Below are 24,988 nucleotides of genomic sequence, written 5' to 3' on the forward strand. Positions count from 1 at the left end.
ACTCCGAGCAATACTTTGTTACACAGTCACGCTACACGTAACGGGCTTGGACTTTGTTGACATTCACATCTCAGCTCTGTATTCACCAGAATATAGGGAACAAATGGTTGGTAATTTTACTTTATTTGTTTGACTGTGTTTCCGCCTGAATCCTACCCTCAAAGTCCATGAGTTCGCTTACTGGGGAGGGACTAATCACTGTTAGCAGATATCTAAAACCTGAACATTATCAAGACTCACCGTAGACAAGAGTGCCGTTGTCGTTGCCAATGCACTCAGCGAGGTTGACGTTAGCCTCAACAGGATCTCCGTCAACGGGGTTGAGGAGAGCGCGGAGGACAGGAACGTTGTCGTCGCCCTCAAGTTCGAAGGTGATGTCGGAAGCAGAGCCAGAGAAGCCTTGAAGTCATTGTTAGTAGGTCAAACATATACTTTGAATGTTCGTTGACTTACCCTCGCCACCCCAGTAGAAAGCACCGTCGTTGTTGCCGATGTAGTAGTCGAGATCAAGACGAGACTCTTGAGGTTCACCATCAGCATCGTTGCACTGAGCGACGAGGATGTGACCGTCCTCAAGCTCGATGTCAGAAGAGCTCTCGTGGAAGTTGACCATTTTGGTTGATTTGAATGTGAATGAAGCAAAGAAGTGTGATTTGAAGTTGTAGATACAGAAGTCAAGTCAAAGAGTTGAGGACTATATATATCATTGACAGTGATTCACGAGAGGCCTCGCGCATGCACCTCCGCACAAAAGCCAAGACCCTCCAAGACCGAGTGAACCGCGAGAAAACGATTTTGAAGCTGCCACGACTGCAATGCACATGCAATGCAGAGTAAGAGTCCACTTCTTACAAGGACCCCTGAATATCCATCTCCATCCAAAAGCGCGCGGTTGACGAGACCCCACTAAGGTGCATACACGGCTCGGCACGACGAGTATTGGATAACAGATACTTTTGACTAAGGAGGCCTCTTTCTAAAGGAATCTCCCAGTGATGAAACGTGTTTCACAACGTTATAGGACTTTTGCTGGTGGTGGTGGTGAGCTTACTCTGCTGTAGGGAGGAGTTGTTAGGGGGGCTGTGCGGTGAGCAGAGAGGGTCTTGGCGGTGGGACGCAATCCAATTATCGATAAACCCTTGGCATCAAGAAAGTCTTGGCTTGAGGGGCTCCGATTACCGTGGACCGGGTAGGTACTTGTGTATGACAATAAATATGAGACCACTTTTATGTTGACAATATTACGAGAGAGCAAATAGACACGAGAGCTCGGGTGGGTCTGGATGGAGATATTATTTCGGTAAATTTGTGATAAGATAACCACAGAGTACTCACTCATTCCATCATGACGACTAAAGGCAAACCATCTGGCAACATAACCTAGTAACCCTGCCATCGAAGAACCTGTTCTGCTGTAGCAATCCTCATACGCTTTCCAAACATCCAGAGAGGAACAGTCAACAACGAGAAAAGACCCATCAGCAGTCCGAAAATACCAAATGGCTCAGCTGCTCCCTTCTGGTGAACCCAGTCAGCCACGAAGAAGGTCCATGCAAAGGCGATGATGGAACGGAGAATGGTGACCATGGTGAAGCAATCGGCTGCCAACGAGTGATAAGAGTCGATCAACTACGAAGGATTAGTATAAATGACGAGGTTGATGATGGTTTGGAGACTTACGTAGTTGAATCCAACAGATGGAACTTGCATCAGACCAAAAGCGAGCATTCCATATCCGACTTGAAGTCCAACCCAGGCATGACCACCAGGGTTCTTGGCGCAGAATCCAAACACCAACAAACCTCCAGTAGCGATGAAAAGAGGGAAGAAGAGAGTCGGCAATCGGTCCTCAGATTCAGCGACACCATTTCGTGTCTTGCTGGCCTTCTTGACAAGTCTGCCATCAGCAAGCATGAAAGTGTAGATATATCCAATGACACCGCCGATGACAGCACCAATGTTGATAAGACCAGCGTTAGCCTTCCAGAGATAAGGTGGGCTCGCCATGAGTTGGGGTCCGATTGTAGAAATTGTGACGATACCGCCGACGAGGCCAGCGTAGTGAAGCATCACCACCCAAGTGCCGGGAAAAGCAAGAGTCTTCCACGGCTGGATGAATTGCCTCAGAAGACTTCCTCGAGGCTTGATGAAGCCCAAAGACTGAACATAGGTGAAAGAGGAGTAAGAAGTTTGCTGTTCACCCACGCTGACAGACTGCTTATCCTCGACGTGTTCGTTGTTGCCAAACTGAGCATTCTTCTCAGCCTCGGGGTTTGTGACGCCTTCTACTGGTGCACTTCGCGTATACAGGGTCTCGGGGACGAAGAAGATGACGCCGACGAGGCAAGCGGCTGATAGAGCGAGACAGACCCAGAAGATCATCTTCCAGCCTTGCTCGAACACGATGTAACCTCCGGAGATGCCACCTGCGAGGGGTCCGACGACAAGCATGATGGTGTAGACGGCCTAGTCACAGTATGTCAGCAAACGGCGGTCGGTCTTGGTTTTAGAAGGGTTGAATACCATGGCTCGTCCACGCTGGTGGATAGGAAACATATCTCCAATAAGCGCGGGAGCAACTGTATCTGCTGCAGCACCTCCAATGCCTTGGAAAGCACGAGCAGCGAGAAGAGAGTCATATGAAGTCGCAAGTGCACACCAAAGCGTGCTGAATGTGAGGAGCGTCGTAGCGAGAATGAGAACTGGCCGTCGTCCCATCCAGTTGGACATGGGAACCCACCAGATGTTGGCTGCACCGAGGAAGAGGATATGGATCTGCATTCCATCAGCATACGCTCCAAGCGGTACTGGAGTGGTAACAACTTACAGCAATCAAGATAGAGAGCTGAGAGAGAGACCTCGGATCCTTCGGAAAGATCATAGGCCATAGCTGAAACGCAGGTGCGATAATACCACTCGTGTAATTCGCGGTAAAGGCATAAAGCGACGCGACGCTCAGTGCAGCGATTTTATGCCACCTCGGAAAATTGAGAGGATCTCGAGGATCATCCGTAGCATGTATGCTAATAACCGCATGGCTCGCGTCTTCCTGCTCCCCTTTTCACCGTTAGTCTCGCTTTTTTCACGCGTCGGGAGAAAATCTCACGATGAATCTGGACTGTGCCAGGAGGCGTTGCAGCCTCGACTTCATGCGAAGACAACGCAAAGGCTTCCTTGAAAGAGACCATCTTGAGTGTTGCAGCTAGGGGTGATATTTTTGCAATTTTGTATCGTAGGCCATGGTCAATTAAGTACTCCTCGATGCCCCCCTCTCTCCTCACACTCTCTCCTCCACGTTACCCCGGATTACCCCATGGGCTGTAAAGTTTGTAACCGAGATGCAATCTAGATCACTGGGGTATTTGCCGCACGAACCAACCAGATAGATCAGATACTTTGGTGGCGTTACAGACTTGACTTGTTCTGGGAGTATCAGTTGGCGATGGGGTCGGGTTGTCCTCCACTTTCCCGGTGGTCCTCTCGGGACGTGGGATAGTTACAAATCAATATCAATGAGGGGGAATCGCGTATTTGGACTCACATGCCAGTAATTGACCAGCTTTAAACCCTTGAATAAACCTTGAATCGAATACTAAAGTAAGGTTGGACGATATGACTTGTGTATATGACTCGACAACCAGGGTTCTTGTGGTCTGTGTCTCTGGCTGTTATGGCGCATCAGGAAAAGGGTTCCTTGATTTGCCACAGTTGCTGAATGCCAGCGTAGATACTTCTCTCATCACGTACAAATATGTAGAAAAGACGGGCGAGGTAACCAAAGATAGGTGACGCAGCCGATACTCATCTGAGAGACGGGGGTCGAACGTCAGCGATGACTTTGCAGACAGCCCCTAGAGTATTGATATTTACGAGCCCAATGTCACATTTCTGCCAAGGGTACGCCAGATGATGATTGCTATGCGAGACTCCCCGTGTTTGGTGTCGCAACATCTGCCTGCTGCATGTTCCTGTATATTTTGAACCGGCCTTGCCAACTCATCTTTTGTGCAGCCACAGAAGGTCTGGTCGACGGGATCACTAGCGTTAAGCTGCCGGCTGGGAAATGAAGCGCCTTAGACATGGTGATATGAGGAAATGAGTATTGGTATTGTATATCCTTCGTATCTTGAGGTCAAGGTAGATAGTGCAACGCCCTGTGCATCTGGCGTTTTAACTAGGTGCTGTCCCAGGCTTTCTAAGTTCTGTAGTGATTCATGGCCAGAGTATCGGGTTGGTTGCCAGGTATTGAGTTCGCCAATAGCTGTTGGCCAATCTCCCTTCATAGGCGTTTGCCGTGAAAAACCCCATGCTATTGTTTCAACCTATCCTTTGCTTCCTCCTCACCCAAACCTCTTTATCGGTCGATAATTTCTCTCTCTCGTTTATATCGGTGGATTCCGTTTCTTTTATATCCCTGATTTCGACCTCCCAGGTCTTGAGTCTGTAACTGCCTCGATCTGACATGCCTGTGAACAAATCAAAGGACCAGCCGTGATTTGGACACAGTACTCCAGCGCTAAGTACAACGCCAAAGTCTTCAATGTCGAACGGTGTCCCTTTTGAAAGAGGGTATTGGCTATGCGGGCATGACTAGGCAGACACCCTGATTAGCCCCTGCAAACACTTTTCTTGTGGACATTTGCTCACATGGTCGATTGCATGAAATTTGCCTTTGTATTGAAACACAAGCACCTGATCAGCAAGTGATTCCCATGAGGAATCATCGCCAACAGGAACTTCTTTTGACGAGGATACATCCTCCTGCGGTATGTGAAAGGCTTTGCAGCCTGGTATTGATTTTGCGTTACACAAGCGGTGTTTTGCCAAGTTGCCTGCATCATCGTCTACATCAGGAAATGACGATGTACGGCCCACAAACGTCCATTGAGCTCCTTGCCGGGAAAATGGGTTGAAGAAATTCATTTTTATCAAGATACTTTGTCGCTCAGCGATTTTGCTCCGAGTCAGAAGTCGAAAAATTGCTCTTATCATGGCGCGGAGCAAATTCCTCTAGAACATGTGACATGTCACGTGGACGGAATGCATCTATCAACGTGACAGTCTGCAAATACTGTCTAATGACTGAAATACCGATGCGATAGTAACGTTCATACGGATCTCTATCATAGATATTAGTGTAATCTCGTATTTAGCCCAACTGACGCCCAAGCATATGGAAAGAGTGAGAAAGCTCTTCATCGTCAAGAAAGATCTGCCGCGACTGCACTATCTCCCAGACCGCTCCATCCAAGGTATTCTCACATAAACCATTCCCGGCTTCTTCCAACTCCTCTTCAGATTCTTCGATAAATGTAACTGTCACTTTTGTATCAAGAAGCTCTTGTATCTGTCTCCCAGCGAGCAGCCTCCTGATCATCGGCATAAGCTCCTTGTGCATACTGCCACTCCAAAGCAAAAGAATATTCATCAGCGTCGCAGCTGTCCCAGAACATGTGTCTTCTGCCGTCGAGCAATGAATTCGAGCTGGGATGTGTCGTAGGAAGTAACATCTAGAGCCTTCGTCGCCCTGGACAATCCTGGACTGGATGGCTTCGAAGCGCGAATAGTGTGGGGAGGAAGGATGGATGTATCGCATGAAAAGGTCTTGAAGATCGGTTTCTGCCAGGATGTCATGTAGATACAAGGCGCAGCCGAGTGTGAGACAATATGCTTCGCGGTCGTGAATCCAATCACTACTTGTCCCCTCTGGATCAGCCGCTAGGGCTTGTTTCAGAACACTCTTTGCGAATTTCAAGCGAATTAGCTCGGGTGACATAGCGAAAAAGGCAAAGTTAGGTTGAAAGACGTGTGGTGATACCAGAAACTCCAGAACTGTGTAGTGAGCAAGAGACACGTAGAGATCCTCGCCGTCAGTTGCTTCTCTAGCCTGTAATCCAGGAGATTCTTCTAGCCAGCTATCGAAGATATCTCCAGGAACAAATCGAACTGTTATGAGACAGCTGCATATCTCTTTTAAATATTCAAGGTCAATAACGGACTTTTGACCTTTGGTTTCTGATCCGAAATGCTCATATGTGACTGCTGACAGAAGCAAACTCGCATTCACACCAACGTGATAAACCCAAGCAGCCTGCGAATGGCCAATGATCCAAGTGAGAATACAACGAACTAGCGGTCTATCTTCTTCAGGGATTGCTTCGAAGATTCTGACGTAAGTTTCACTCAAATCTTTAGGTAGGTTGGAAAGGAGTTGCTGGAGTTTCGACTGGTCGCGAAGTCGCTCTATAGCTTGAATTTGACATTCAGCCCATCGAAACCTTGTAACTTTAAGTTAGCACAGTTGGAAGAAAGTTATTTCTTTAATCGTCTCCTGGTGAAAGGGAGTTCTCACATTCCTTGGGCCATGGCAGCCAGAACTTCCTCAATTTCGTCGAATCGCGCGTGCCATCTCTTCAGTCGATTACTAGATCTGAGTCTGGAGTGCACAAATCTTCGAATATCAGCATCGACCATTGGGTTTGACATTGATATGCTTGTTGATATCTGAGTCAATGATTGTTCTATGTCGAAGTATTGCCGGCTTGTCGCTAATATCCTGATCTTTTCAAAACGCTTATCGACTGTTATTGTCTGAATCAGCAACAAAAGGTCCTCTCGTGGAGTACTCTCGTCAACCGCATCGATGATGATATACAAGACATCAAGTTTATTCACCACAATTTCCAATATTTCTTCCAAGTCCGTGGTGGTAGGTTCGCAGCCATGATCGTGAAGCCTCTTTAACTCCGGTGGTATCCAATTAATCTGTCGACAGACATGGCCAATGATCCAGCTCAGGAATGGCACCGTTTCGTCCTGATTGTGAGAGTAATGACAATAGTAGTAGCTGCAAACACTACCATTGGCTGGCTTGCATAGCATTTCCAGTTCTTCGATGACATATGATGCGAGAACTGTTTTTACTGAACCAGGGAGTCCACGTATCCAAATGAGTCTGGTTTCAGAGGTCAGCGACAACCAAGCCTTCCACTGGGAAGAATTGGTGACCCATGCAGTCGTCAAAGGCTCATGTTTGTTGAATGCTATGTTGTGAAGAGATGATGGGTTTGTTCGCTCAAGCCATCGGATGATCTCCCGAGTTTCAGACTCTTTGAGTATGTCAGTTTATTCCAGGCATCAATCGAGATCACCGACCTGAGATGGTGCCTTGTAGCCTTTCGATCCCCATTCTGATTTCTTTCAGGTCCCGACTGGACAAACTCTGTTAGCCTCGACTTCCTAAGGGTCCTTGCAGACTAACCTCATGTCACCAGACATAGCTAACAATAAAGTAGCCTTATGGTGTGAAATCTCGGCCAGCAGCTTTCTGACTTTCGATTGCTTCAGAGGCCATGCGAGGTCAGCTAACGTTATCTTACGCCGCTTGCCTGTCTGAGATTGGCCCATAGTTTGTGGGAGAAGAGCCTCGAGTGATGCAAGACAGCTGTGGCAAGACTTGATAGGTCCATTTTGTTCGTGAAGATTTGGCACGAGGCTTGTGGTACTTGATTCGCCAATGCTGTCGATGATGGCTCTTAGCGACGTAGCCTCGCCCAATATCATCTGGATGTCTTTGGGTGCATCTTCAACAGCCTCGATGTAGTGCTTGCATGTGCGAATGATGCGATCGGCGAGGCCAATGAATGCCAGCACGCTCGCCCCGATAGAGAGTGGATCAGCCATGGAAACTGCCCAATACTTATTTGTTGTAAACACAAAACAGCATATTATTTGGTGACTTTGGCAGAAACCTAGCCCGTACTCCCCTCTGATCAATCGCCGTGATCTTGAAGAGAGGGGTAGCTGAATGGGCTGAATGTGAAACACGTGGCGCTGTCAGATTAGGTCGATTAAGTAGTTAGCTGTAGGGCTGAGCTCGATGTCAGCTGCAGTTACGAGCCGGCTTTGAGAGTCATATTATCTTCAGGACCCTCCGAATCTTTTGAATTTCTGTCTGCGACGCATGGGGTTTCCGATAGGGGTGGCCATCGACCTCCTCGAACCGGAAGGACTAGCGGGGCATGACGACTAAATTCGAATATACACGTGGAGCTCATGCTTTCTCCTTATCACTAGCGACTCATTCAGACATAAATATGATGCATTAAAACCTCAAGTATGCTCATTTACTTCTAAAACTACCGGCTCCTACCGCCACTATCTCTCCTTAACAGAAATCAACGTTTTGCACAGCCGGACGTGACTACTAAGACTGCCCAAATATCTTGATCAGTATACACAGGCTAGCTCCTCTGCACGCGGTAGCGCTTGATTTCCTATTTTTCCTTCTTTTCTTTCTTCACCTTCTTCTCCGTCTTCTTGATGTTCTTCTTCCTCTTCTTAATTCGGATATCAACGCCGTTGAACTGTCTCGCGGCGCTGTCTTTCCCCTCTGCTGAAGGACAGGGGATGGCACTCGGATTAATCCACAAATCGCCATTCATATTCGGAACAACAAATCCTTCGTAAGCTCTATGGCCCTCATAGTCTTCATAATCTTCGTCAACTAGAATTAGGTTCTTGTTGATCTGATCGCCGCTTCCTGTCGTGATCGGGTTGTGGTAGACGCATCGAATAGGAGGATTCTTGGCAAGTTCCTTCGAGAAACTGGCGTTGATATCGTAAGTCTTTCTATTCTCCTGTTTGCACCCCGGACCCGCGAAGGGGTTAATCCACTGTGGGCCACTGTCGCTATCCAGCCTGTAGCTGTGGGCACCATATTGGCCGTAGTTGGTCGAGGACTGGGCTTGCGGATGTCCGAAAGACTGTTCGTCCGTCGTGGGTGATGTCTTGGTTGGCGGCATCGTATACTGGGGCGAAACAGCAGCACGGGTGTCGGCAAGCGATTTGTTGATGGTTTCTAGGTTGATGGAGGTTGCTTGGGTGCTTGAAGTATAGGTACTGTTGGAAGAGTCCCTACGAACGAGAACCCCGGACACCGTTCGAGAAGCATTGCCCTGAATTGAAGGACTCGGCCCTTTCTTCTCAGACATGATATGTATATCAGTTTGTATCTGATACAGTGCTCTGGACTGAATCTGCTCTATGGCTAGAGAAAGGTTGCTCTTCTGTCGTTCAAGGCTGACAAAGATATCAAGAAGATCTTGTTCCTTATAGAGAAAGCCCCAAGCACGAAGGACTCGCCCCTTGCGCAACAAAGAATTCAAACAGTTGTTGTTGATGATAAAAAGAAGAGCGTCAGTCTGCGTCCCAATCTCAGGGGTCTGAAGAAGGGGGTTCTCCGAGATGCTAGTAGAAAGGCTCTGAAGTTCTTGGAGCTGCTCATGATATCGTTTCAGTGTCGATGCTCCTCCTTTTATCTTTCTCATGACATCTATCAGTGAAAAGCATGCGAGACCAAGCTGGCTCGCCGACGCCGCGACCCCAATAATCTCTGCCATGATAGCCTCAACTTCGAAGGCAAGGCCGTCGCGACAAAGAGCGGTGAAGATGGTAAAGAGCCGTGAATAGCTACATCGACGACGATATCGTCCTCGGATGGTGTGTCAGAATGCAGGAGAAATTATGGTTGTGCTAACGTGGCATAGAAATCAACCGCAGATTATGAAAATTGTGAAAAGGTGCGACCGGAAAAGAAGGCCAAGATGCGAGTATGGCATCAAGATTTAGGCATCATTGTGAAAATAGATTGTGAAAAAGTGTGAAAGATTGACAGCAGAGCCTCATGTGTCAGACTGCGGTGAAACCTAAGGCACTTCGAGGGGGCGAAGCAGAGTAACACGGCAGAACAAGGCTACCGTTGTAAGATATTTGATACGTCGACTATAAGGCGGTCTGGAAATACAACCAGAGATTCCTCAGGGAGATGAAAGATCTTGGGAATGTTCGTGAAATCGAGACTTGCACTTCAGGAGGGGGGCGTCGTATTGAGTATTGATTTTCGTCTCAGGAGGGTAGATAGCCGCTTGCAAGTGTTGGTCAAGTTTGGAAGAGTAAAGAGAGAACTTCTTGTGAGGTTTGAGTGCCTAAAAATTCCTCTGGCAACGAGCCTCAAGGTTCCAGTGTCGATTGGAGTTCAGTATCAGCTTTCTGGGTGGAAGTTGACTATAGCAACCAACCGGACGCTTTCTTGTTCGAAGCTAGATTGAATGATAATTTAGTTCCTGTATTTAATTAGCCCATCGTCTCTATCAACTCAAAGAAGAGCGACGAGAAGACCTTGGTGTAAAGGAAAGAGTAGAAGACCGCAGCTTTTGGAGGGTATCTGAAGGGGGGCCTCGACCACGTCAGGAACTTCACGTCAAAAGATTCTCCGAGTCGAATGCAATACCGGGAATTTCGGGCTCAGTTTTCAAAGTAAGGAAGTACCTAAGACAAAAGGACTATCTGATCAAGTTGATTGTGTTGGTCCAGTTTGCTACGCCACTGTTGGTTGACAAGCCGTATGACGTGACAGGTGTGGATGGATCGCTTGGAAACTCGACTCTAGAGTCTTTAGAGAGGTCCGAGAAGGTATATGATACTCTTTGATTCTCAGAAGAGATCTAAGCCTTTCGCTAATATGTCGTTGGTAGATGTTGTGATGGGTTTGTGACGCTGGAGAACGAAGCAAGGCATCTAACCAAGACCCGCAGTCACTGTATCACGTACATATTCACCTGCAAGCCCTGAATTACATGACCCAACGATACAGGTGTGTGAACAAGTCACAGGGCACCCTTCAATATCTCATCAATACTCCTCGAATGTGAAGATATGGCAATCGGCATTGTGTTTACGACTTCCAGTACCGCATCTCAATAATAGGGGTTCGAAAGCTACTACTGCATATATGTAGTAATACTTAGCATGATACTATACAACACAATGAACTATTTCGAAGCCTTGACAGATTCTCATATGTCACGATCTGGTCAGTGTTGTCATTGTTTTTGGGGAGTTTGGAGATTTTGAGGCCCCCAACATGCAGACAGGGGTGACTGCGGCATGCATAGGAGAGGGTGTTAAGCCCTTTCAATCACGAGTCGGCTGCCGCACACCATTTTTCCTAATGGAAACTCCATTCGCCCGTAGTGTTACTATACGATCCAACCAGTTTGGCAATTGGGCCACACGCACTTCATGATGGTGGGAATGGCTCCCAAAGACGACAATGCCCATCTTTCGGTGTCTTCAACGAATATCATCAGCAACAGCGACCTCAAAGGAGCAACTATCAGCAATGGAGCCATCAATTCTGGTCCCGGAAACATGTATAATGGCAACATCACGAAGTATCACTACCACGTACACCAATGCCCGGACCCCACAGCCCACTTGCCCAAGCAGGCATCATCCCAGAAGGCCAACTGTTCCCAGCGGCGGTGTCGTTATAATCGGAAATTGGTAAAGGCACTCCTCAAGCATCGTTTGGCACCCTTGAGACGGAGGAAGAGGTATGCCCGACGGCGTCTCCGGATTATTCTGTAAGTGTGTTCTTAAGTAGGGTCAAGTAATTTGACCTTTTGATAAAAGAGGCAAGAAATGAGCGATTAAGCTATCGGGCTACTTAACGTCAATTCTGTTCGGGTATTTCTGTCTCTCAAAGAGGAGACGTTCCCCGAATCTTGTCTTAGTGACTCCTGTTGTGCCATGGATATCGTTACTGATGCCAGGTCAGGCTTTTTGCTTCACGCCCCAAATATGCATGATGGCTGCAGCGGTGGAACTTTCAGGCGGCTAAGTCGTTGGCTCTTCGTGCCGACCCGTTATCGTCTGTCACGGCCCGTGCTTCCCAGAAGAGCCAAAGAGTGTCTGTTGGCCGAGACAGGTAGACATACCCCGCAATGAGGAGTACGAAAAGTCAAACGCTGTTGGGAATCAGCATGTCAACAACGAGCTCGTCGACATGAAACCGCTTGAGTTTGCGATTATGTGTGAGAGGGGAAGCTTTGAACGGAGAGGTTAATGAGTGGTAAAAGTTATTCTCTTTCTTTTTGATGGTTGACGGTGGATTGTCTTTACTTCACAGTACATTTCTGAATCTCTAACTAAGGTAATTACACCAAGCATGCCTTACCAAGACACCCTCTTGGCTGTAAATGTGTGTAAGAGCTGAAAGATCCATTGGTCAGTTCTCATTTTTGAGGCCAGTAGAGACTGCATATGTTGCTCAGCCACTCCATATCGATCTTTCAGCTGAGCCTTTTGGGCTTTCGATTATGGCATGCAAGTCATAGACTTCCTACTGTATCTTTGACAGATGTGGAACTTGGTCTCTAAACCTACCCCTGAGTGTTTCTTGGGAGAGATCTGAGACGATCCGAGTCAATTAGATCTCTCTTCCCCCTTTGTACGATTCGTGCTCCTCAATCGGGCGCATGATTGTCCGAGCGCTGTCCGATGTCTGATCTATGTTCTCGGCCAGTCCGACCTGGCAATAGGCCGGCTGTAGCTGGGCTATGATCGGAAGTAAGGGAGTTCACTAACCGAGGTATGAGTTTCTTTATCTTGATCCGTGATTCTCTTTCTCATCCCATGCAGCATCGTCATTATCAAGTGTTTCCGCTAACTAAATGTCAAGCATATTTCTATTAATCAAAAATATCCCCTTTCTTACTGGACTTCATACAGTTTGTGGTTTTTAATTCTTTTCTTCCATTGTTTTTAGTGATGAGTTTGCTATTGGTTAATTTGGCAAGGGTGTAAAGAGGAGGTTGGTCAGTAAGTAGAGGGTTGACGTTGTGCACGATAATCGCTCGTCAAGAAACGCAAACCTATCATTTTTCCACACTATATATATTCATCTTCGCAACGCTCAAATTCTGATCATATTGATGCCCCATTGTGAACCATCTGTCAACATGGCAAGCCTCTCAGAAGCAGAACAAGAGGGGCCGGAAGCCATGGAGGCTAAGATAGAGGACGACGAACAGGATACACTTCCCAAGTATTTGAAGTGCAATTATCTCGATGCAGTCGTTGGCAAGGAGATTCATAACTACTGGGGAAACCGAGTTCTCGAGCACACAACTTCGAATGGCCAAGTACTAGCTCTCAAAGTCAGCAGTCCAAATGGCATTGACCGCTCGCAAGCCGATATGATGCACCATGCCGCAACACATGGTGTATTAGCTCCCGAGGTTCGCGGAGTCTACGATGTCATCACTAAACGCCCCATTGCACGTGTTATGGTCAGCGAGCGTGTACCCGGCGTGCCGCTCGTGGACGTCTGGCAGGCTATGTCTGAGGATGAGCAGAGGTCTATCAAGTGGCAGCTTCGAGGCCAAATACAGCATATGAGAACGCTCGTACATCCATACATTGGCCGGATCAACAGGCAACCGACACGCAACATATATAACACCACGTTTATCAGGCACTGTGGTCCATTCGAGGATGAGGAAGCTTTTGATAATTGGTGTCTCGATCGAGTTTCCGGTGGAACTATTCAACATTGGAGATGGAAGAAGGCTCTAGAACGGCAACGACGCAAATCTACTGGACGTTTCGTTCTAACTCATGGTGACTTATCACCGCGCAATATCATGGTTGACGGAAGCACTATCACAGGGATCATCGACTGGGAGTTGAGCGGTTTCTATCCTGAGTATGTGGAGTATGCCTTTGCTATAGGTATTGGCCCAGGGATGGAAGAATGGTGGATTCCTGTTTTGAAGGAGGTACTGGAGCCGTGCTCTTCAGAAATGGTGAAGTTCACGGGGCTTATCGAGGAGAGAATGAGCTCCTACTAGACTGTGAACCACAGCCCCTGGTGAAATACCAATGCCAATGGTACTAATAATGAGCAATGATAAGAATTTCACAAATACTAATTAAATGGCCTTACTCTTTTGGCTTTTGGGCCCAGACAACCTTCTGCCAATAATAAGGATGCATGTTTCCCTGCCTCAGCTCCCTTCTCAGCATCGATATGTACACCTCAACCTCCTCTTTCGTCCAGCCCTCCACTGTGTTGGCCATGAACAACACATAACCCTCGATATCCTGCTCAAGAGTAGCTTGTGCATACTTGCCAATTTCTTTCATCTTCGGATCCTTCGGCCAACCCCCGATAGGCACCTGTTCAGTTCACTATATCAGTATATGAAAGTGGCCACTGGAAGAGAGTCACTTACCTTGAAATCCCGTTCCACAAGATTAACAAACCCGGCCTTCTCCATAGCAGATCTCTGCACTCCGTCCTCAACGATTGTGAACGAACGGCCGATCTTCTTCCCGCCTTCAACAAAGAACTTTCCCCACTGGTGCATAGCACTCTTCTCGGTGATAGTCCCGTCGTCACAGTCCATTCTTGAGAGAGCTTCGTGGCTTTCAATATAACCACCCGGCTTGAGACATCTATATGCTTCTTTGAAGAGCTGGTCCCAGTCGACGATGCTGCCGACCAGCCAACGAAAGTGGATGTAGTCTTGCGAGTTGGGAGCGAACGTCCACTCTTGAGTGCAGTCTTCAATATCGCTACCGAAGTGTCAGATTCGCTTATGGGCGTGGATAGGCTTCTTACAATCGCAGGTTAGGAGGGATCCAGCCCGGTTGGATTGGCGACACGTCAGTACCTATAATCTGTGCGTCTGGGAAGCTATCCGCAAAATCTCTGTTGAAAGTAGTTAATTCCAGCCACTTAGTCGTTTGATTATAAACACTTACATAGCCCAGATACCTAAGTAGAGTATAATGTCAGCGTGAGTTCAACCAGAGTACAACTTTGGCGCGGTCTGGGTATAGCCTGAGCTCACTTGAGTAGCGACTGGCTCCGACCGCAACCAGTCCAACTGGCTCTCCGAAACTCACCTGTCCCTGTACCGATATCAATAGCATTCTATGAAAGTCAGCAGGTCACTCCACGGCTACCGGCAGCAATTAACCTTGATGTCTTTGGGAATAGGCGCAAGATACAGCGCACCGTCCAAAACCAGCGTCAAAACATGATGACTGCACGTATCAGCACTCATCTCCAATCTGTGTTCGGTACACTTACTTGATGTCCATCGACTCATTCTGCTTCTCATCATTGGTCCCCCTATTCTCATTAATCCCGCACCATAGAGTCTTCGGACAACATACCAATACTGGGCATTCCCAATATCATGATGGTAAGTTCTCCCATTGATATTCCTATAGTGCAGAATACTTGACGTGATGGACGCCGTCGACTCGGCAGTATCATCTCCCAGAGCAGAATCCGTATCACCCAACTCCTAGATTATCATTAGTGGCATGATCCTGACCAACGTCGTGTCATACGAACCTCAGCTACCTCAGCCCAATGCTCAGGAGGAAGAAGACCAGAAACATCGGTGACAGCCTGAGCTGGTTGAGAATTATTTTCTTCTGCCATCCTTGCACGGTTCGCTCGTTATCTAGGAAGAGAGTAGAGTGTCACTTCACAGTTGCGTTGTTTATCTCTATTTTTGTACTAAACCAACTCATTCAACTCATCATGCCACGCTTTGCATACCAGATGTGGTTTTAAACACCCGAATTAGTACGGCACAGCAGGATTGCCCAGGGGCCAGTCCTATCGGATCGTTTGACAAAGTTGCATTGCATGATAAATGGAGAATAATATCCCTACATGTGTCTGTTGGTTTGGCGAACCAATAACATGCTGGTTTCAAAGCTCTCGACCTATCCCATACAGTCAAAACATAGATCCCGTGAGCGATTTTGAGACTGATGTCTGCGGTTGAGCCATTGACGGATATTCAGTAAAGACTTTCCTTTCCTCACATTGTGTTCGCGTATCAAAAGTATTCTCTTCCAACCTCTAGGATAGCGGAAGCACTAGGCCATGAAGACAGTAAACAATCAAATTAAAGAAGGCTAATGCTCCTGATCTTGGGTATCAAACCAGCCACTCAAACATCCGCCAACAAATGACTTATCATGTCCCTCGTATGCTTAACAACCGACACACAATGCGGATCCTTATCATGCATCTGATGTGCCAACCGATGTCCTATACCCGGCGGTACATGACTCGTTCCGGAATGCCATAAGTTCTGTCTATCCTCCATCAACTGCAACATCGCCACAAAAGACATGGAGCTCGAATGTGGCGTACCAAAAAGTTCGGATTTGATTGCTTTGTTGGCGATGCTTTTCCAATCCCGAGGGTCCAGGCTCAGCGAGAATCCTAACGCGTCGTTTTGCGATGGTGCCTCTAGCGTTTGGCCTTCGCTTATGTACAATTCTTTTGATTCCCTGGCATCCTGAGCTCGTTTCGTTTCGTCCTCAACTGACTTCACGATCTTTTTATATCCTTCCGCCAAAGATATAATAAGCGTGTTGAGGAGTTGAGCATTCTGCATTGCCCATAGAAACTTTGTTGGGCATACCTGACACTGTATGATCCCTGCTGCTGTTGTCGTCAAATGCCGCAGAACGGATAACCGTGCTGTGAAGGGCAAATCATCTGCTTTCCGAACTTCTTCTAGTGACAAGTATAAGCTTGCGAGACAGGCGCATGTCTGTTGGCCTGGGTCGGATTCAAATGCCAATAATTTCGGGTCAACATTTGTCTCGTTTCTGAATCTGAGTCAGCTCGGCCATCAAGGTGATGATTCAGTCAACTCACCCAAGAGGTATCAAATCCAATGGTGCATCTTCAGACATATGTTGGCACGGATCAAAGCTCGCTCTTCTTCCCATATCACTACCAGTGTCACTCCCAATACTCATCGCCAAAGTCGATGGTGAAGTTCTGCTCGCACTGCTCTCCTGGGCCTCATTCTCGGAGGCTATCTTCCTCTTCTTGGGTCTTCCCATCGGCATACGCGCCGAGAACTTGCACGGCTCTCCAAGAGTAGAGCATCGCCCACAAGATGGATAGCTTCCGTCACATTTGAGCTTCTTTTGTCCTTGCAGATTGATCAGCATGCGCAATATAAGTTATGGACCCCAAGTGTAAGCGGGAAAGGTCGGCGGACATACTGCACTGATCACATGAAGCTCTCCTATTGGCAGGATCTTGTAGATCGGGAGACATTATGTAAAGGATATGAGAGAGAAGTAGTATGAACTATATAAGAAGATAGACCAAGATTGAGAGATGTTCAGTTGTAGGATTCAAGAGCTCATCATCTTGTAAGCCCGACAGGGAACAACCGGATGGATCTCATGTGAATAACGTGAGAGTGACAATCAGCGGATCCTACTCCAAACTCCGCCCCGCCGCTAAAAACCCCCAAACGGTGCAAGAAAAGAGACATAGAATTATATAACTTACTATAAAGCCTATCTCACCTGAGGGAGGAGCATCAAGATCTGAAATAAAGCCCCAAGCGTCCAGAGGATACTTTCCAATATCTATACCACTGGGATCAAAGTAATTGATGCATAGGTCCGAGATTTATAAACTTGTTAGCTCAAATGTCTGTCTTGTATTTTTGGCACCTAAAAGGCGCTAAGAGACCCCTGGGCCGGAGCCCGGGACTTGCATATTCCGACAGAACCAACCATCGCAGAAAAAAAATTATTTTTCCTTCGAGCTACTGATAAAGCCCCCACTATCATATCAAACTGAACTTTTTTGTTGCATCCCCATCCCATCTACAACTTTGCGACAACAATGGCGCCCTCAAAAGAAGTTGTCGCTCCCGGCGCTGCCGCTGTCACAGCAATTGACCCCGATCAGGTTTGTTCCCCCAGTATCTCACTACTATAACAGTTCTAACAATTCACACAAGACCCTGAAAGCTTCAAAGGCTCTTCTCGCACACATCAAAAAAGCTTCCAAGCAAAAGGCCGACGAGTCTGAAAAGCGCAATCTCCTCGACGACGATGAAGATCCTACTACAACTCCCATCTGGCTCAACCTGACGACCAAGCGCCACATCGTCGACAAGGCGCGTCTGCAGCCCGGAAAGATCTCCCTTCCTCACTCGCTCAACAACGAAGAGACCACCATCTGCCTCATCACCGCCGAGCCCCAGCGCGCCTACAAGGACATTGTCGCCTCCGAGGACTTCCCCGCTGAGCTTGGCAAGCGCATCACTCGTGTCATCGACTACGGAAAGCTCAAGGCCAAATACAGCCAGTACGAGGCGCAGAGGAAGCTCTTCGCCGAGGCGGATATCTTCCTTGGTGACGATCGCATCATCAACAGATTACCCAAGATTTTGGGAAAGACCTTTTACAAGACAACGCAAAAGCGACCTGTCCCTGTGAACCTACAGGCCAAGGCACCCAAGGTCGATGGAAAGCGACAGAAGCGTGTCAAGACTGAGGGTACTGTCAACGCAGGCACTCCCGCCGAGATCGCCAAGGAGGTTCAGAAGGCAATCAACTCTGCATTCGTCAGCCTGACCCCTTCAACAAACACCTCGATCCGAATTGGATACTCGGGTTGGACCGCTGAGCAGATCGCCGAGAATGTCGATGCCGTTGTCACCGGCATGATCGAGAAGTGGATTCCTCAGAAGTGGCGCAACATGAAGAGCATCTACATCAAGGGTCCCGAGACTACTGCCCTTCCCATCTGGTTGACTGATGAGCTCTGGGTTGACGAGAAGGACGTGATTGCTGAGGACGAGGCCGCCAAGGCCCTCAAGGGTGAGAAGCCCAACATTGGAAAGAAGCGCAAGTCTCTCGACAACACCGACGAGACTGAGACTCCCGCCGCCCCTACGAAGAAGGCCAAGAAGCAGAAGCAACTTCCAGAGGCCGACGACGGCAAGCTCGATAAGCAAATCTCGGACCGCAAGGCTCGATTGAGAAAGCAAAAGGCATCGGCCAACAAGGCCATTGACAACTGAAACATGCAATTCAAGGCATCGGTGTTGAGGCGTTAGTTGAAGGGCGGAAAACCCACAGAATACAATTGTAGCTATACTTGCATTAACAATACAATATTGACGGTATTACGCATCTCTTGCGCCTTCTTTGAAACAATCTTATTCCTTCGTCAAGACCCGAGCCAAGGAAAGCCCCCGTGCCTGGTCACTCATGAGAATAGACCAAGTTTCGATGAATCCCACCAGCATTCAGCCGTGTGAAACCCTCCAAAGGACCAAATGAGTATATATTTAGTCAACGTCAACTCATTCGTAGGCTAGTCCTGGTACAAATACATCAATTTGGTCTGATCTTCAAGATAGAATCTGGGGTGCTTGCAGAATGCAGATCATCACTGCCCGGAAGGGATCAGCTCTTGCTCTTTCTACGAAGAATTATTAATTGAATGATTACCTAAGTACTAGGTACTAGGTATGCGTACTATAATGATGTCAAGAAAGTACAGAGTAAGGTATAAGGTACCTACCGAATTTGGGCAATGTGTACATTGCCATCGTTGGGATAATGAGGATGAAGTGTCTAACCCACCCCCGCCTTCCGCCGGCTTCAGGCCATATCTATATCTCGGCCAGGTACGGAGTAGATCTAGGCACAAATAACACATTGGCTTTTATCCCATCCATGCAGAATAGACTCTGTTTTCCCTATAGCCAATAAATACTCTCAATAATCACGCCATTAATTATATAGTTTATCCACAGTTCAGCCAACCTCATTCTCAATCATGTAAGGTGGTCACTCACAAGGGTACAAAAACCACTTTACATCCTCTCGAACCTAGCGGAAAGTGGAGGGTCATAGCTGACGTCTTCAGCTAGCTCAGCTCCCCACACAACTCTCCATCTGCATCTTCATCTTCATCTTCCATCACCATCACCATCAACATCCCCATCATGTCTTTCCCTTCCTTGCTCCGGCTTGGCTTGGCCATCGGAGCCTTGGCTGGACAGAGCTATGCTTCCCCTTTTGCACCTATTCACACAAGAGATGACCTATCCGATACCCCATTACCTATTGTTGTTTGGCACGGCCTTGGTGACCAATTCAATAGCGATGGAATGAAGAGCATTCAAGCCCTCGCTGAAGATATCCACCCGGGAACCTTTGTTCATATCATTGCCATCGATGAGGATCCCAGCCAGGATCAAATGGCCACTTTCAAAGGAAATGTCTCGGACCAAGTCAGCAAGGTTTGCGAGGAACTGGCCAAGCACCCCATTCTGTCTACTGCGCCCGCTATTGACGCCATCGGTATCTCTCAGGGTGGACAGTTCCTCCGCGGTTACGTCGAGCGCTGTAACTGGCCACAGGTCCGCAGTCTCGTCACATTTGGTAGCCAACACAATGGCATCATCGACTTCAGGTCCTGCGGCGCTACCGACTGGCTCTGCAAGGGAGCCATGGCCCTCATGAGATTTGGTACTTGGAGCAAACTTGTACAGTCAAGCCTTGTTCCCGCGCAATACTACCGCAACCCAGCAACTGAAGCCGATTACAACAAATACCTCGAGAATTCCAACTTCCTAGCCGACATCAACAACGAGCGCGAGTTCAAAAACGAAAAATACAAGGCAAATCTGAGCAAGTTGACCAACTTCGTCATGTGGATGTTTGAAGATGATGATCTTGTTATCCCGAAAGAATCTTCGTGGTTTGAGGAGGTCAATGGCACAGAAGTTATCCCTCTTCGAGCTCGTGAGCTTTACCACGAAGATTGGCTTGGCCTTCGCGAGCTTGACCGCAATGGTGGCCTCAGATTTCGAAGTGCCCCTGGTAAACACCTCGAGAACCTCTATGAGCTACTGAACGAGACCGTCACCAATTACTGCGGCCCGTGGAAACGAACTTTTGAGTCAGATATGGAGGACTCCTGGGATAGGTTGGAGTTAATTTGATTTAATTACTAGTTTTTATTCTATAGTTATTCTATAGTTATTCTATAGTTATTCTACAGACTGTAACTACGTCAAGAGGCCCCCCCCCCCCCCCCTGCCATGCCTCGTCCACATGTACGTCGTTCCTACTATCACACTCGAACATGAACGCGCGAAATGAGCAGGCTTCGATGACAAGGCAGAAGTCTCGACTTATGATGTAAGCAACTGCACTGAAATCATCTCAGTTCCTAGCAGGACCGACCCCTTAAGAAAGACATCTTTGGTAAAAGCTCAACACTAGGGTTGGTTTAGAAACGAACTGGGACGTTTAGCTATATAACGTCCTAAACTCAATCATCAAGATAATCACGGCAATTCTGTATGGGTGCTTCGAGCCTTTACAATACTTACCTTGTGCCCTTGCGTTTTATTAATGATCATGTCGTGCTCAATGAAATGTTTACTGTCGAAAATGTATCTGAGGCTTGTAATTAGCTGCGCCACAGTCGCCAGCTTCAGCCACATCGCAATTGCTTTGCATCATGACAACTGAAGTACTTTTGACTCCACGCGACAACAAACATCGTCGCCGTATCTGCCGAGGGATTCCTCCCACTTTTATATCCCTAGTTCATACTAAGCATCCGTAACTGAGGTGAAGTCGGTAAAGCCTGGGTGTAACAACACTCAGCGACGAAGCCCACTTGTTTCAATTCATCGACCCTTCTGCCCACCGAAATCACCACTGAACGACCAGCAAACTTGCGACAACAACCATACACTTCATATCCTACCCTTCGCTCCAATGACAACCTCAAATAATGGTCAGTCCGCGGCCACAAACGGCGACGCGATACCCAAGATCGGACCCCATCCAGGCTCCATCTCCAGTTCGAATCAATACACATCAGAGCTCAAGCTGCGACGTATGCTCAAGGACAATGGCTGCGATCCCGCAAGGCAGGATAACTACCGTCTTCAAGGTGTGCAGTTGATTGAGAATGTGAGGGAATATCTGCAACTGTACGTCGGGTCTTGTATGGGAGTACGTGGGGATTAGAGACTGATTACGCAACAGACCTGTGAGGACGTTCGATACGGCGTGCACATATTTCCACAAATTTCGACTCAACTTCAGAGACGTCGAGTATAACTATCAAGACGCTGCACTAGCATCGCTCTTCGTCGCGTGTAAGGTGGAGGATACTATCAAGAAGTCGAAGGAGATTCTTGCGGCGGCATACAACGTGAAGAACCCCGACAAATCAGTCACGCCTGATGACAAGGTAAGCCCAACATACAGCAATCACAACACCGTACTAACCCTCTTAGATGTTCGAGAATCCAGGTAAAATCATCATCTGCCTCGAACGTCTCATCCTCGAAACAATCGGCTTCGACTTCCGAACACGCTACCCCCAAAAACTCCTCGTAAAAGTCGTCCGCGACATCTTTGGCAAAGAAGATGGAAAACCCTTCTTCGAGACCGCATACGCAATGTGCATCGACATCTACAAGACCTTCGTCCCCATAAAGCGCACAACATTCTCAATGGTCATGGCAGTCGTGGAGCTCACAGCCCTCATGACAGAACAACACGTTGACAGAGTTCGAGAGTACGCAAAGACGAAGCGTCAGTATCACTGGGGCTCTGTTATGGAGACTATGCTTGATATACTGGATTTATACGTTCAGCATGGTAAGTCTACAAAGGTCGGGGCACAGTTTGATCAGAATAAGATCATCGACATCAAGATTCGGCTTAACAACGATCTTGACAAGGCGTTCGAACCTCGATATCTGTACTACTGCTCCCGCTGCGAAGCTGAAGATCCTCAACCTTCTACACCTGCATCCGCTACTTCACCCGCGACATCAACATCATGGCCAGGTGATGCATCTGCAAAACGAACGGTGAAGGGGCCAGAAGGGACGTTGCGTTTTGTGTTTGAGCCTGAGGCTGCGTTGAGAGAAAAGGAGATTACTGAAGGATTCTTTAAGGAAGATTTCGAAGAGTATGAAGTTGAGGTTGAAGAGCCGGTGCCTCCGCCGCCGAGGGAGGGTAGGGGAGGATATCATGGGCATAGAGAGAGGGGGGATCATAGGAGGGGAGGACCGTATGGGGGATATCGAGGTGATAGGCATTACAGAGGAAGGGGTAGACATTACTGAGTCCAGTCATGCACATGGACACTTTCTATTCGAGATACCCATTCAGATTGCCATGGTAGCATAATACTCTATTCACACTCATGATCTTACATCTAATCGTCCATACAATCATATACATGGATATCATCAACCTAAGCCTTCTTCTCCCTCTTGACCTCCTCATGATCCCCAATCAACAAATCCTCCCCCGACGGTCCACTCGACTTAACACCCTCCAACTCCTCTCCATCCTTATTCGCAACCGCCTCCTCAGCACTCTTGATACTACTCGCTTTACTAACATCCGCACTCGCAGGACTCTGAACTCTAAGCCCCAAATCCTTCTCATTGTCCGGATCTTCCATATTCGCACCCTTCCAATCCGCCGGTCGAACCTGCGGCACGGGCTGTCCCTCTTCTGGCTCGAGGACTTCTTCAGGCAGAGCGTCAGTGCCGGCGACGCGCCATACTACGGCAATTCGATCAAACGCTCGTGAGCCTTTGCGGCTGGATCCTTTGATCCCGTCCATCGCGTCCCACTCGATGCTGAAGACGCCGCTATCGAGGGCCTTGCCATCTTTTTCAGGACCTTGGCCTTCGAAGAAGGTGTTGAACCATACGTGTGCAACGGCTGTTACCATGGTTAGGCCCATGCTCTTGGGTGTCTTGTTACGACGCTCGACTGAGATGTTGACATCGCTGTTGGGAATGCGGATTGGGGCCTTGGGTCTTAGAATAACCGCCATGCCGCCTGGTTCTTCATCCGAGTTTGCTTCTGTAACATCGGTCTTTGACGATGTAGCAGAGTCATTCTTGGTTCTCTCAACACCCTTATGAGAGCCTGCGGGCGAGACTTTGTGAAGCATCTCTGTGCCCTTTCGCTTGATAGTCTTCGCCTTGCCAATATGCTCCTTCTCCTCAGCCGTCGATGATGGAGTTTCACCTGGGTTCGTCGCCTCAGAAAAGTGCGCTTCATCAGGCGCTTTCTCCTTCTGCTTGGTGACTGAGTAACCGGCCATTTCCCAAATCATATCGCTAATACCGCTCTCCTCAGGTGCTTTGGGATCAACAACCACACGCTCCTCCTTTTTGAATGTGTGAAAGACATCGATCTTCTTGCCCTCATCTGCAAAACCCTCGATGTCAACCTTGACGCCGTTGCGCAAACCCCAGACGTGGATCTCAGGGATTTCAATGGGTCGATCGGTGTATTTCTTGCCACCTTTTGTCCAGCGCTCAACGTAGCTGATCCAGCGCAACTGTGAAGGGATCGAGACACCAGCACCAAATCGCGGTCGCATTCGTCGTTCCGTGAAGCGCGCAAGGGCATCTTCAGGCTTCCAACCCTCCTCTGCGATGAGATAACTGCAGCTCACCGTACCACTTCGTCCCTTCCCAGCTTTGCAATGAACCACCACCACTCTCTTATCGCGCTTTTCCTTCCTTTGCGCCTCAGTAACGGCATCTTTACCAGAGGACATAGGTCTCCCATCGCCCGTGACTACACCACCGCCGAGCTCTCCGCCATGTAGCCAATTGCGCATACTCGCCATGATCATAGGCACGAGTCTGAATGGAGGAGGATGGTGATCAGGCCATGGGTAATGCCTCACGCGACCATATACAGATTCATCGGGATAGCCTGTTCCTTCGGCGCGAAACTCCCATATGGCCCAGTCTTCACCGTGTTTCGAATCGAGGAATTTGACGAGTTGGTCGAGCGGGTTTCGGTAGGCGAGTTGGGGATATGTTTCTGAAGGACCGGATCTGAGGAGCTAGGCGTCAGTAACGTCGCTAGGCAAAGAGATAGCTTCAGAGGGAGCGTTTAATGATATCGCTCCTCTGGAATAAAACCCCCAATGACTAGACTTACGTCGCGATAATATGATCCGTAACATAGCACAAATCCAAGCCAGCCTCAGGATGCCGAGCTCGCGGCCCCGCGACAATCTGTCGCAAGATCGAAGCCATCACCAGCAGCGGTCGTCAAGTTGCGGAGAATAGGTAATCACGTTGAAAATGACTGACTACAACTTGATTCGGCTGAAAATGGTTGTTTAAGGAGGCGATGGGTTTGGGATGAACTGAACAGGCTGAGGCCGCCTGGTCAAAGATCCATACGTAACTTGCCTGGCGACGTCATCCCTTGCGCCCCACCAAGGGACCTGATCTTTATCGGGCTTTGATATCATCGACAGCAC

General features: G+C 48.2%; 12 protein-coding genes across 12 annotated transcripts; 4 read left to right on the plus strand and 8 right to left on the minus strand.

The window, feature by feature from the left end:
* Window positions 1–104: 104 nt before the first annotated feature.
* Window positions 105–855, minus strand: FOBCDRAFT_46854 (Cyanovirin-N). Its single transcript, XM_031188902.3, has 3 exons — window positions 454–855; window positions 241–399; window positions 105–191 (listed from the first exon to the last, which is right to left on the minus strand). The coding sequence occupies exons 1-3, from the start codon at window positions 611–613 to the stop codon at window positions 178–180; spliced, it is 333 nt and encodes a 110-aa protein (XP_031036167.1). The 5' UTR covers window positions 614–855; the 3' UTR covers window positions 105–177.
* Window positions 856–1,302: 447 nt separating this feature from the next.
* FOBCDRAFT_263052 (major facilitator superfamily domain-containing protein) lies at window positions 1,303–3,188 on the minus strand (the record flags this gene model as incomplete). The annotated part of the gene is made up of 5 exons (XM_054706463.2): window positions 1,303–1,629; window positions 1,681–2,466; window positions 2,524–2,775; window positions 2,828–3,057; window positions 3,107–3,188. The coding sequence occupies 5 exons, from the start codon at window positions 3,186–3,188 to the stop codon at window positions 1,381–1,383; spliced, it is 1,599 nt and encodes a 532-aa protein (XP_054562438.1). The 3' UTR covers window positions 1,303–1,380.
* Window positions 3,189–4,101: 913 nt separating this feature from the next.
* On the minus strand, window positions 4,102–4,959 carry FOBCDRAFT_46857 (uncharacterized protein). The gene is made up of 2 exons (XM_054706464.2): window positions 4,648–4,959; window positions 4,102–4,590 (listed from the first exon to the last, which is right to left on the minus strand). Exons 1-2 carry the CDS (start codon window positions 4,921–4,923, stop codon window positions 4,318–4,320), a joined length of 549 nt encoding a protein of 182 aa, XP_054562439.1. The 5' UTR covers window positions 4,924–4,959; the 3' UTR covers window positions 4,102–4,317.
* A 190-nt stretch (window positions 4,960–5,149) lies between these two features.
* Window positions 5,150–7,683, minus strand: FOBCDRAFT_321816 (uncharacterized protein; the record flags this gene model as incomplete). The annotated part of the gene is made up of 4 exons (XM_031188900.2): window positions 5,150–6,278; window positions 6,353–7,109; window positions 7,156–7,211; window positions 7,262–7,683. 4 exons carry the CDS (start codon window positions 7,681–7,683, stop codon window positions 5,150–5,152), a joined length of 2,364 nt encoding a protein of 787 aa, XP_031036165.2.
* Window positions 7,684–8,276: 593 nt separating this feature from the next.
* On the minus strand, window positions 8,277–9,401 carry FOBCDRAFT_205020 (uncharacterized protein; the record flags this gene model as incomplete). The annotated part of the gene is made up of 1 exon (XM_054706465.1): window positions 8,277–9,401. The coding sequence occupies one exon, from the start codon at window positions 9,399–9,401 to the stop codon at window positions 8,277–8,279; it is 1,125 nt and encodes a 374-aa protein (XP_054562440.1).
* Window positions 9,402–12,845: 3,444 nt separating this feature from the next.
* FOBCDRAFT_242486 (kinase-like domain-containing protein) lies at window positions 12,846–13,694 on the plus strand (the record flags this gene model as incomplete). The annotated part of the gene is made up of 1 exon (XM_031188897.3): window positions 12,846–13,694. One exon carries the CDS (start codon window positions 12,846–12,848, stop codon window positions 13,692–13,694), a length of 849 nt encoding a protein of 282 aa, XP_031036162.3.
* Window positions 13,695–13,737: 43 nt separating this feature from the next.
* On the minus strand, window positions 13,738–15,424 carry FOBCDRAFT_228979 (S-adenosyl-L-methionine-dependent methyltransferase). Its single transcript, XM_054706466.2, has 9 exons — window positions 15,212–15,424; window positions 15,028–15,161; window positions 14,942–14,983; window positions 14,829–14,895; window positions 14,755–14,782; window positions 14,611–14,623; window positions 14,468–14,557; window positions 14,079–14,421; window positions 13,738–14,022 (listed from the first exon to the last, which is right to left on the minus strand). The coding sequence occupies exons 1-9, from the start codon at window positions 15,299–15,301 to the stop codon at window positions 13,786–13,788; spliced, it is 1,044 nt and encodes a 347-aa protein (XP_054562441.1). The 5' UTR covers window positions 15,302–15,424; the 3' UTR covers window positions 13,738–13,785.
* Window positions 15,425–15,667: 243 nt separating this feature from the next.
* On the minus strand, window positions 15,668–17,125 carry FOBCDRAFT_228984 (uncharacterized protein). The gene is made up of 2 exons (XM_059609797.1): window positions 16,541–17,125; window positions 15,668–16,491 (listed from the first exon to the last, which is right to left on the minus strand). The coding sequence occupies exons 1-2, from the start codon at window positions 16,840–16,842 to the stop codon at window positions 15,822–15,824; spliced, it is 972 nt and encodes a 323-aa protein (XP_059465593.1). The 5' UTR covers window positions 16,843–17,125; the 3' UTR covers window positions 15,668–15,821.
* Window positions 17,126–17,478: 353 nt separating this feature from the next.
* Window positions 17,479–18,846, plus strand: FOBCDRAFT_46866 (ribosomal protein L1p/L10e family-domain-containing protein). The gene is made up of 2 exons (XM_031188892.3): window positions 17,479–17,599; window positions 17,652–18,846. The coding sequence occupies exons 1-2, from the start codon at window positions 17,534–17,536 to the stop codon at window positions 18,717–18,719; spliced, it is 1,134 nt and encodes a 377-aa protein (XP_031036157.1). The 5' UTR covers window positions 17,479–17,533; the 3' UTR covers window positions 18,720–18,846.
* Window positions 18,847–19,606: 760 nt separating this feature from the next.
* Window positions 19,607–20,713, plus strand: FOBCDRAFT_228987 (Alpha/Beta hydrolase protein). The gene has a single exon (XM_031188891.3). It carries the CDS (start codon window positions 19,653–19,655, stop codon window positions 20,652–20,654), a length of 1,002 nt encoding a protein of 333 aa, XP_031036156.1. The 5' UTR covers window positions 19,607–19,652; the 3' UTR covers window positions 20,655–20,713.
* Window positions 20,714–21,213: 500 nt separating this feature from the next.
* FOBCDRAFT_296848 (uncharacterized protein) lies at window positions 21,214–22,808 on the plus strand (the record flags this gene model as incomplete). Its single annotated transcript, XM_031188890.3, has 3 exons — window positions 21,214–21,659; window positions 21,715–21,922; window positions 21,969–22,808. The coding sequence occupies exons 1-3, from the start codon at window positions 21,442–21,444 to the stop codon at window positions 22,806–22,808; spliced, it is 1,266 nt and encodes a 421-aa protein (XP_031036155.1). The 5' UTR covers window positions 21,214–21,441.
* Window positions 22,720–24,885, minus strand: FOBCDRAFT_228991 (uncharacterized protein). The gene is made up of 2 exons (XM_031188889.3): window positions 24,661–24,885; window positions 22,720–24,554 (listed from the first exon to the last, which is right to left on the minus strand). Exons 1-2 carry the CDS (start codon window positions 24,756–24,758, stop codon window positions 22,940–22,942), a joined length of 1,713 nt encoding a protein of 570 aa, XP_031036154.2. The 5' UTR covers window positions 24,759–24,885; the 3' UTR covers window positions 22,720–22,939.
* Between the last annotated feature and the right edge of the window lie 103 nt (window positions 24,886–24,988).

The sequence above is a fragment of the Fusarium oxysporum genome, chromosome VIII (assembly GCF_013085055.1).
Source record: "Fusarium oxysporum Fo47 chromosome VIII, complete sequence".
NCBI lineage: Eukaryota > Fungi > Ascomycota > Sordariomycetes > Hypocreales > Nectriaceae > Fusarium > Fusarium oxysporum.

Bases quoted from the DNA above. Each gene is read 5' to 3' on its own strand.
- FOBCDRAFT_228987 (XM_031188891.3), top strand. From the start codon at position 19,653: ATGTCTTTCCCTTCCTTGCTCCGGCTTGGCTTGGCCATCGGAGCCTTG.
- FOBCDRAFT_46866 (XM_031188892.3), top strand. From the start codon at position 17,534: ATGGCGCCCTCAAAAGAAGTTGTCGCTCCCGGCGCTGCCGCTGTCACA. The intron at 17,600-17,651 runs GTTTGTTCCCCC...AATTCACACAAG, and splicing joins CAGCAATTGACCCCGATCAG to ACCCTGAAAGCTTCAAAGGC.
- FOBCDRAFT_228979 (XM_054706466.2), bottom strand. From the start codon at position 15,301: ATGGCAGAAGAAAATAATTCTCAACCAGCTCAGGCTGTCACCGATGTT. The intron at 14,984-15,027 runs GTATGTTGTCCG...TAATGAGAATAG, and splicing joins ATTGGGAATGCCCAGTATTG to GGGGACCAATGATGAGAAGC. The intron at 14,023-14,078 runs GTAAGTGACTCT...TGAACTGAACAG, and splicing joins TTGTGGAACGGGATTTCAAG to GTGCCTATCGGGGGTTGGCC.
- FOBCDRAFT_46857 (XM_054706464.2), bottom strand. From the start codon at position 4,923: ATGAATTTCTTCAACCCATTTTCCCGGCAAGGAGCTCAATGGACGTTT. The intron at 4,591-4,647 runs GTGAGCAAATGT...GTGTCTGCCTAG, and splicing joins AATTTCATGCAATCGACCAT to TCATGCCCGCATAGCCAATA.
- FOBCDRAFT_46854 (XM_031188902.3), bottom strand. From the start codon at position 613: ATGGTCAACTTCCACGAGAGCTCTTCTGACATCGAGCTTGAGGACGGT. The intron at 400-453 runs GTAAGTCAACGA...AATGACTTCAAG, and splicing joins TTTCTACTGGGGTGGCGAGG to GCTTCTCTGGCTCTGCTTCC.
- FOBCDRAFT_228991 (XM_031188889.3), bottom strand. From the start codon at position 24,758: ATGGCTTCGATCTTGCGACAGATTGTCGCGGGGCCGCGAGCTCGGCAT. The intron at 24,555-24,660 runs GTAAGTCTAGTC...CTAGCTCCTCAG, and splicing joins ACGGATCATATTATCGCGAC to ATCCGGTCCTTCAGAAACAT.
- FOBCDRAFT_228984 (XM_059609797.1), bottom strand. From the start codon at position 16,842: ATGCTGATCAATCTGCAAGGACAAAAGAAGCTCAAATGTGACGGAAGC. The intron at 16,492-16,540 runs GTGAGTTGACTG...ACTCAGATTCAG, and splicing joins TTGGATTTGATACCTCTTGG to AAACGAGACAAATGTTGACC.